The sequence below is a fragment of the Olea europaea genome, chromosome 3, assembly GCF_002742605.1.
Source record: "Olea europaea var. sylvestris chromosome 3, O_europaea_v1, whole genome shotgun sequence".
Taxonomy (NCBI): Eukaryota; Viridiplantae; Streptophyta; class Magnoliopsida; order Lamiales; family Oleaceae; genus Olea; species Olea europaea.
The window spans coordinates 2,795,935-2,806,408 of NC_036239.1; the positions used below are offsets into that span (position 1 = coordinate 2,795,935).

At 35.0% G+C, this 10,474-nt stretch overlaps 1 protein-coding gene across 1 annotated transcript; it reads right to left on the reverse strand.

Moving 5' to 3' along the window:
- Positions 1–6,114: 6,114 nt before the first annotated feature.
- LOC111381934 (protein NRT1/ PTR FAMILY 4.3-like) lies at positions 6,115–9,301 on the reverse strand. The gene is made up of 5 exons (XM_023005786.1): positions 8,958–9,301; positions 8,632–8,849; positions 8,096–8,530; positions 7,321–7,454; positions 6,115–7,216 (listed from the first exon to the last, which is right to left on the reverse strand). Exons 1-5 carry the CDS (start codon positions 9,082–9,084, stop codon positions 6,358–6,360), a joined length of 1,773 nt encoding a protein of 590 aa, XP_022861554.1. The 5' UTR covers positions 9,085–9,301; the 3' UTR covers positions 6,115–6,357.
- Between the last annotated feature and the right edge of the window lie 1,173 nt (positions 9,302–10,474).

The window sequence follows — 10,474 nt, forward strand, 5'->3', positions numbered from 1 at the left end:
TGCATCATGGATGGTGGCTTCTGACCTTGAACCTCCCTTAATGAAATACTATCGTACTTACTCGGCTAATTGGTGAACCATAAGTCTTAAACCACTCAGCCTTTGGTGTAAGTCAAGAAAAAAGTACTCACACAGATATCTTTCCTATTATGTACTTAGTTCTTATGACTTGATTCATTTTGGCCCTGAACCCATTTGGTTTCATAAGTGTTTAGAGAATTCAAAGTAATTCATTCTGCCCTACTCCACTTTGGTTTCATAAGTGATTCATTCTGCCCTACTCCACTTGATTTAATCAAGATATAGGAATCATTAAAAGATAATCTTAGCCTCTATCCATTCTGCAGAAAACACTTTAGTATCATGGGAATGAGTTAGGAATTCTAATTTCCTAAGTGTTTCATGAAATTTTCACTACTTAGTTGTCCATTTGAACCAAGATCTTGAGATCTCCAGTCAACAAAGTAGGGTTACCATTGCAAAAACTCTTACGTAATAGGCTTTAATCTCATTCCTCTGGATAGGCAACGTACTTGATCTCTAGACAAACTTTTCATAAGTGGATTCGCAATATTCTCCTTTGATTTTACATAATCTATGGAGATAACGTAATTTGAGATCAGTTGCTTAATGGTGTTGTGTCTACGATGAATATGTCTAGACTTATCATTATACATACTGCTTCGAGCCTTTCCAATTGCTGATTGACTATCACAATGTATACTTATCGCATGTACTAGCTTGGGCCAACATGGAACATCTTCTAAGAAATTTCGAAGCCATTCTGCTTCTTCTCCAGCTTGTCCAAAGCAATAAACTCAGATTTCATCGTTGATCGAGCTGTGCACGTTTACTTTGTTAATTTCCATGATACAACAGCTCCGCCAATGGTGAATACATAACCGCTAGTGGACTTGAAATCCTTCATATCAGATATCTAATTCGCATCACAATATCCCTCTAGTACCGCAAGATATTTTGTGAAGTGTAATCCATAGGTTGAGGTATATTTCAAGTACCTTAGAACCCTCATCAAAACCTTCCAATGATCACGGTTTAGATATTTGTAAATTTACTAAGTTTATTTACCTCAAAAGCAATATCCGGTCGAGTGCAGTTTGTAATATACATAAGACTGTCAATTATTTGTAAATACCTTAGTTGTGATACGCTTTCTCCTGTATTCTTGACTAAGTGTATACTCGGATCAAGAGGAGTTCTTGCAGGACTTTCCTTAAACACGTCAAACTTCTTAAATACTTTTTTCATGTAGTGAGATTGTGAAAGTACAATTCCATCTTGCATTTTAGAGATTTTAATCCCTAGGATTACATCTGCCACACCCATATCTTTCATATCGAAATGCTTTGTTAGCATTTTTTGGTGTTAAAGCAACATTTCGTGATTATTGCCTATTATTAACATGTCATCACATATTGACATACAATTACATAGGCATTCGGTGTATGTTTAATATATATACATTTGTCACAATCATTGATCTTGAATCCATTTGACAACATTATTTTGTCAAACTTTTGGTGCCATTGTTTAGGAGCCTGTTTTAATCCATATAAGGACTTAACAAGTTTACACACTTTGTGTTTTTGGTTAGGAAAAACGAACCCTTCAGGTTGCTCCATGTAAATATCATCTTCTAACTCACCGTTTAGGAATGCTATTTTTACATCCATTTGATGAATCTCAAGATTGTGTATTGCCGCAATTGCAATTAACAACCTTATCGACGTGATTTTAGTCACGGGTGAGTAGGTATCAAAGAAGTCAAGTCCTTCTTTTTGCCTATATCCTTTAGCAACCAATCTAACCTTATATTTATCAATTGATCCGTCAAGTTTCAATTTCTTTTTGAATATCCATCTGTATTCTAAAGGCTTGTTACCAGGAGGTAAATCAATCAACTCCCATGTATGGTTTTGCATTATAGAATCTATCTCATCATTGATAGATTCTTTCCAATGCGATGTTTCCAGTGTAGACATTGTTTCATCGAAAGTCTTTGGATCGTCATCTACCATATAGGTTAGAAAATTTAGGCCAAACGTTTTGGAAGTCCTAGCCCTTTTACTATGTCTTGGTTCTTCCTCATTTGAAGTTCCATTGGTAGTTTTATATGTTCTCTTATTAGAGCTCGTATTTTCCTTATCTTTGCAAGGAAATATATTTTCAAAGAATGTCGCATTTCTTGATTCAATTATGGTCCCTTCGTGTACGTCTTATATTTTGAATTTGTGTACAAGAAATCGATATGCACTACTATTATTGACGTATCTAATAAATGTGCAATCTATCGTTTTATAACCGATTTTCACTTGTTTAGGTATAGGTACCTCAACCTTAGTTAAATGTCCCCACACTTTCAAGTAATGGTAGGATGGAGGATGGCATTTCAATAGTTCATATGATGTCTCTTCCATTTTCTTAAGAGGTATTTTATTAAGAAGACTATTTGCCATTAAAATAGCCTCCCTCTACATGTTCTGTAGTAAACCCGAACTTATTAACATGACATTCATGATTTTTTTAAGTGTTTGATTTTTGCATTCTACAATACCATTTGATTGAGGGGAGTAAGGTACCGTTGTTTGATGAATAATTTCATGTTCAGAACAAAAGTCTTCAAACGGTGCCCCATATTTACCTCCTCTATCACTGCGAATATTCTTTATTCATTTTTCAAGTTGTGTTTCAACTTCAACCTTATAGATTTTGAATGTATCTAAGACTTTGTCTTTACTTCTCAAAAGAAAGATATAGCAAAACATTGTACAATCATCAATAAATGTCACAAAGTATTTCTTACCGCCCGAGTTTGTACAAATTTTAGATCGCATATATCGCTATGGATCAATTCAAGAGGGGTTGTGCTCCTTTGTATTGAATAGAACAATGTTTTAGCCAATTTTGTTGTAACACATATAATCACATTTATGATTAGGATTGATTTTATGCTCCGAAATTAAATTTTGATTCATTAGTTTGCGCAACGATTTATAATTCACATGTCCTAATCGACTATGCCACAAACATGAAAACTTAAGCAAGTAAACGAAATTTATATTTTTATTCATAACGACTGATTTCGGTACAATTGTAAGAACGTTCAACTTGAACATTCTATAATACATGTATCCTTTCCCTACATACATTTCATTCTTAGACAACACAAATTTATCGGATAGAAATATAAGTTTAAAATCATTCTTGCTAAGTAGAGAACCGGACACTAAATTCTTTCATATATCTGGCACATGTAGGACATTGTTGAGGACGAGTTCTTTCCCGGATGTCATCTTCAAAGTGACTTTACCTTGTCCTTCAATTTTGGAACTTGCAGAATTTCCCATGTATAGTTGCTCCCCATTCAATTCTTGATAGTTGAAGAATATCGCTTTGTCCACACACACATAGTGGGTAGCGCCGGTGTCAATCCACCATTCTCTAGTATTTACAATCATGTTGCATTCGGACACTACTGCAGATAAACTCATTTCCTACAGTCCATCGGATAAAGTGTTATTTGCAACCATGTGGGCTTGAGCATTCTTCTTTTGCTTTCGATATTCACTTGAACGATGTCTAGCCTTACCACAGTTATAACAATTCCCTTTGAACTTCATAGCCTTCTTGGAATTGTCTCTCCGCGGTGCATAATTAGGAGTCTTTCGTTTCTTGTTTGTTGCATTTGGTTCCATTTCAACAAAATTTGCACCACCTTGATCAACCGGCCTTCGTTCGGTTTTTCGATTGTCTTCTTCAATCCTCAAGTGCACAATCAATTCTTCCAAGTTCATTTCCTTGCGTCTGTGCTTGAGGTAATTTTTGAAATCTCTCCACATAGGAGGGAGTTTCTCAATAATGGCAACCACTTGGAATGATTCAGTCAATTCCATTTTCTCGACATGGATGTCGTGCAACAAGAATTTAATCTCTTACACTTGACTAATCACGATTTTGGAATCCACAATCTTGTAGTCCAAAAATTTGTCGATAATGAACTTGTTTGTTCCGGCATTCTCAGTCTTGTACTTTGTCTCCAAAGAATCCTATAGTTTCTTGGCTGATTCCTTTGAACTATACATTCCATATAGTGTATTATCCAATCCGTTTAGGATATAGTTCTTACATAAGAAGTCCGGTGTTTTCATGCATCCAAAGCAATAATTGATTCACGATTATTTTCCTCTTCTTGTACTGTCAGTGCATTTTTCTTTAGAAATTTAGCCAAATTAAGAGTGGCGAGATAAAACAATATTTTTTGTTGCCACATCTTGAAGTCTACTCCTGCAAATTTTTTCGACTTTTCCCCATGTGGGATAATAGTATTATGCAACGGTATGGCCTACCACATTATTGAAACCATTTTGACTTGACGAAATCCCAATGGTAGTCATTTCTATTATACAAACATAAGTTCAACAAAATGATGATAATATTGGTGGAGGAATAGTACACAAAGCACTATTCAAACAAAGTAATGGTTGTCCACAATCAACCACAAAGACACAAAAATTTGTTTTAAGATTGTTGGAGACTACTTATAAAAGACTACTTATAAAAAGGGCTATGTAAGAGTTGGTTTTTGATATATTTGTTTGACCAGTTTTAACTAGTAAGAGCGTGATCAAAACACAATTTATATGAATGAAAATTTGGACAGAGTTTCGGTATAACGATTGCGCAAAACAAGGATTAAGAAGGAGTAGAAATAGAGAATAATCCAAGGCGAGACGTTATCTCTTTCCTTAAGAGAAATTATCCCGCTATGGTGCTCACGGTGAATGACATTTGTCTCCCAAAATACAATGAATTCACAACTTGTGGTAGTAGCACTTCAAACCACAAGAAATCGATGAATTTTTGACAGAATTTTCCCTCTACAAAGGAGATGCCTGAAAATGCTATGGAATTAGAAATGAGAGAATTGTAAGAGGAGAATGAATGCTCAATGCAATTGATATACCCAAAACCATGTCCATAAGGTCCTATTTATAGATGTAGAAAAGGTGTAAATGAAGTAGTGTGGGCCAAAACATGCATCCTTTCGAAAAGTTACAACACTTGGCCAAAACCTGCATCCTTTCGAAAAGCTGCAACACTTCATTTCTTTCAACTTTGGTCTGCAATTTCTTATTCATCTGAAATTGGTTTCGAGATTCTAAATATATCACAACAATCTGCTCGAGGAGTATAATAAGTTGGTCTATTTACTTTTATAATTGGACCATCGGATTAAATTCGAATATTTGGGCGAAATTCACACGTAGTTACATCTTTTCATGTTCCACTTTTACACACCTTTTCATTTTCCAATTTTGGATAATTATTTGAACCAATTCCCAAAATTATTGGTAGAGAGAGGGGAAAAAAAATTTAGTGGTTCATATCCTACTTGTTAGAGGATGAATTAGTAGTTGTCGTTCTTGTTTCTTGAGTACATTTAGTGGTTCATATCCTTGTCATATTCCTTGGATTATTTAGAAGTGGTGAATCTATGGAGAGTCATTATTGAAATAGTCTTTTTTTAAGCTTAATGCAAATAACTTAAATTCATATATATCCAGTTCCACCCAAAAATGAAAAGGTGATTGAGGAAAAATTGTAGTGGAAATGCATGAGAAGGGGGGCCAATTGCCAATCTTTTAGCCAACATCTGACTAGACAGACTAGTGGTATTAACTGGGAGGATATCAACTGTATTGAAAATAACACCAGGCCAATATCCACTACATGTTCCAGACATGTCCCTATGTAAAAATTTGGTATATCATTATTCATTGAATAAACACAAGAATTTAATGAGGGCATCATCCTGTCGACTTTAATTGGAGTGGGTTTCATAATTATGTTCCATGAACATGCACAAATTTACATATGGCCCTAGGTAGCTAGTGAAAGAGAGGAGATGAGGGGCCTTTTATCCAAAACGTAGAGAGCATTATCTAGCTAGTTTCGTGCATGTTCTGTGATCAAGGAATTGACACTGATAAACTCGAGCAATATGCAATGAACCTTTGTTAATGGATGCTCGGTGCAATATTTCTAGTTAGACATCTCTTTCTCAATCCTCGTATTTCAACAAGCAAGGCAGTATTGAAAACAAGTCGACGATAGTCTTCAATTTTATATAACGTCCCCCCTTAACAGATATTCCAGACTATGCTAAAGAAGTAAAATTATTAATTCCATTAATTTTTCTATGCATCAATACAAATGCTGATATCCTAATAGGTCCCTTTTGGCATTATTCTTTCTTTCAACATTACATTAGTCTTAATACAAGATTTTCAGGAGGAAGTGATTTCAAACTTCTCCTTGGAATCATACACTTGTATCTTAAGGTATATTGTCATCTCCTGCAATTTTTGGGGTGTTAGAGTCAAGCTGTGGAGAGGCGGCTGGAGATCGGTTAATGTGAAAATACCATTTTGCCCAAAAGAGATAGTTGAGGAAGTTGATGAAGCTTAGAACTGCTAGCATCCAATAAAAGAGGTCCAATCTATCTTTGTTGAGATTGTTATCACTGAGCCATCCACCACCAAAGGAAGAATTTGAGGTCACCTTATTCACAAGAGACACAAGTACTGAGCTTAAATAAAAGCCAAATGAGTATGAACAGTAAGTTATGGCTGTCAAAAATGATTGCATCCCTTTTAATGACTGCTTGTAGAAGAATTCAATAAGCCCAACTGCCGTAAACATTTCCGATAACCCGAAGATCAAAAACTGCGGCGTTATCCAAAATATGGATATTATTTTGTTTGAATTCACTGCAGCATTCCTTCTCTTGTTCTCTAATAGGGCAGCTGAGATCATGGAAAAAGTTGCCAAGAATAGGCCAAATCCTATTCTCTGTAGAGGGGTGATCCCGGATTCGTGCTTCGTGATTTTTCTAGCGAAAGGGACAAAGAATGTATCGTAAAGAGGGACTATGAATATTAGCATTATGTAAGGAATGGCTTGAAGAGAAGCTGGAGGAATATGGAAAGATTTTGTTAGGTGCGTATCCATTGCACTCCCTTGTTGGACAGAAAATGTCTGTAATTGTGCAAGTATTGTATTGAAGATAATTGTGCATGCAAATATAGGAATAATTGAAAGCAATATCTTCACTTGTTCAACTTGGTTTACTGTGCAAAGACTCCATGGACTTTCCTTTCCATCTTCAACTTTAATGCAAGCCTTGTTCAAGAATCTGAATAATCAATCACAACACGACAGATACATCAAAATCCGTCAATAAATATTTATCTCCTTGTTGAATTTATATATGAATTATTCGAAAAACAAAATTGTTACCTGAATCTTTCAGACAGAAAAATATTGTTGGTACTGTCACTATTAGCGGGTTGTTCCTTGGATTGGTTCCAATGAAGCATCCAAGGATCAGATGAATACACTTGCTTTCGCTTTAAAGTAGCAGCCACAAACACCTGATATTAAAAATAAAAATCAAAACATGTATCAGAAGACAGCACTTGGATCAACGGAAACTTATTTTAGAACCTGTTTGATGTAAATTTTTTGAAAAATAGATTATGTGAAAAGTTACTTTTTTTGGAAAATGTGTGGATAAAAAATAGGATAAAGATACGATTTCACGCACGTACAAAATTATTTTATTGACAAGATGTGGTTGAAAATGATTATAAGAAGAATGAATTTTAAAAAAAATCTGTATCAAGCAGAGACTTATTCAACAATCGGGGGTTATTTTATTTCTAATCAGCACAAAAGAACAAGATTGCATTCGTAATTAGAGAATCAAATAGTTGGCTTCACTCTATAAACATTAAAAACACATAAATTTCATTTAAATATGACACCAAATTCGCATAAAATAATAAAAAAACTTTACTCAGGGTCACAACCAACTTTATATATGATAAAATATCCTCACTAAATTAAGTGTGGAGGGAATATTTAAAGATGTCTAGCCAAAAGTATCTCAAATTTTGGAAACAAAGTAAGAGAACCCCTCCACTAGGAAACGCTAATAGCCAATTTGTTGTCTGTAAAGGCTTCATCAAATATAAGTCAGAAAATTGATAAAGTAAAAGAAGTGTGGCATTACTTGTGCAATAGGGGTAAAGATGCTTCCTTGAGGAGGTTTGTTCCTGTAAAGAAGTGTACCACAAATCAAGCTTATCAATCCCATAGCCATGGCCGTGGCCGAGACGCCGAATCCTACATCCATTCCAGAATGTGTTTGAACATAAACTAGGACAGTCAAGGCAACAAGTTCACCCATGGAGAAGGCAAAATAGGCAGCATTGAAGTATCTTGAGAGTTTCTTGGATTGTTTTGAACCATTGATTTGGTCAGCACCATAAGCTATCATGTTTGGCTTAACGCACCCACTTCCTAATGCCACCAAATAGAGTGCCAAAAAAAATAGGAAGGCTTTGAATCCCTTTGCCTTTTCACAGTGGTCTCCATCAAGTAACATATTGCATTTGAGCGGTTTTAGTTGAGGCAGATGGGCTTGCACTGACAGCAATATGAAACCCTACAATTTTGCACGGTCTTCGATGAAAAAATGAATCTAAACTGCATCTAACAGTTTAAGCCTTTAGAGAAGGCGGTTCAAGAATAAAGAGAAAAACATACCGAAATTTCGACAAAGCCAAAGATGAGGAGGGTCCAGAAACAACCAAGATAAGAATCAGAAAGGTAGCCTCCAAGGAGTGCAAGGATAAAAATAGTCCCTATAAAGTTTGTGACAATGTTTGCAGATTTTGACAGGGAAAAGTGCATCTCATTTATCACATAAGTTATCAGGTTGTTCCCAACAGCTGCTATTGCCATTATCTCAAATCCTTGAAGCCCTGCACGAAGACAAAACTTAATATGCATATACACACACCAGACAAAAAAAGTACAACAAACAAGAAGAAAATCCAAACTATCCTTAAACTAGAGAGAGAGAGAGAGACCTAGAACAAAGGAAGCAGCTCTCATTCCACCATGCTTAGTAGGGTTTGAAGGTTTTCCTCTCCAATCAACAGAAATCTCTTCAAAAATATTCTCTCCCTTGTCCTCTTGTTTTCTTGTATTCTCCATATCCTGAACCTTTCACTCACATGCACAGAGCGATATCTTCTAAGCAAAGCTATTTTTCAGATCCCTTTTACAACTCTATATGTTTCTGTAAAAAGACTTGTTAATTTTCTCACTGAATTTGAGAGAAACAGCCCCTCTATTTATACATACTTATACATCTCACTTCAACAGTCTCTTTTGGATATTGTGACCAATGGGAACCACACCCAGAAATCCAACAGCAAATTATACACGTTTCTGTCGCATTACACCACTTAGCACCGAGGAATTACACTAAATACTGTTTCAACGTCTTAACCAAACCTTTACACCTTCCTAATTAATTATATTATGAAAAAGTATTCTTCCATAAGTATAATAGTCATCACGAGGTACCAAAAAAAGGAAAAGAAAAAAAAAGCTTCAACAGTCTCTTTTGGATATTGTGACCAATGGGAACCACACCCAGAAATCCAACAGCAAATTATACACGTTTCTGTCGCATTACACCACTTAGCACCGAGGAATTACACTAAATACTGTTTCAACGTCTTAACCAAACCTTTACACCTTCCTAATTAATTATATTATGAAAAAGTATTCTTCCATAAGTATAATAGTCATCACGAGGTACCAAAAAAAGGAAAAGAAAAAAAAAAGAAAAAAAAAGCAAAATCAGCTAGTCAATTCTATTTTTGATAGTGACAGTTGACAATTTCATCCGCAATTGAATGTATGAAATCCACTCATGAATGCTCGTCAAGGTGTGCGAAAATTTTTAGACGACTTTTCAAAATATAATAATAAAAATTTTCATTGATTGAGTGTTTTGCACATAAGATATATGTCTATAAGGATAAAATCGAGCTGTCAGAAGAAAAATAATCACTTACTTGATTGATCCTCACATGTGAATGGACCTGTACCGACCCACATGGATAAAAAAATGTAAATAAAGCCTCCCCACACACCTCATTGTGAGTGTATGTCATCTAGGGTGTCAAAATTTTGCTGACACCCTAGCATGATTCATGTTTATAATCATATTATCAGTGTATAAATCAAATCACAGCCGTTTAAATCTAAATCAGACTGTAGTCCAAAGTCAGAGATTACTACCTTTTGTGCCGCCTTCGCCTTGTAGTGCCAACCTGCCTAATCCAAATATCAGCTTTAACAACAAAGTATTTAATTATGGACTCTGTATATTTTATATCATATTTCCTTATTTAATTTCCTACATTTGACATTTGCCAACATAAACATATTACAGAAATTGAAGTTAAAATTTTGTATAATGCCTTCTAAATTGTCTAATAATTTGTACTGAACACATTCACGAAATCTCTTTGCTTGTTCTATATACAATCTTATTAACGATCATTTCACAAGGCTTCAATTCTTTACTTTT

Excerpts from the sequence above, each read along its gene's own strand:
- LOC111381934 (XM_023005786.1), bottom strand. The coding sequence starts at position 9,084 with ATGGAGAATACAAGAAAACAAGAGGACAAGGGAGAGAATATTTTTGAA. Across the intron at positions 8,850-8,957 it reads AGCTGCTTCCTTTGTTCTAG|GGCTTCAAGGATTTGAGATA; the intron begins GTCTCTCTCTCT and ends GTCTTCGTGCAG. Across the intron at positions 8,531-8,631 it reads TTGGCTTTGTCGAAATTTCG|GGTTTCATATTGCTGTCAGT; the intron begins GTATGTTTTTCT and ends GCAAAATTGTAG.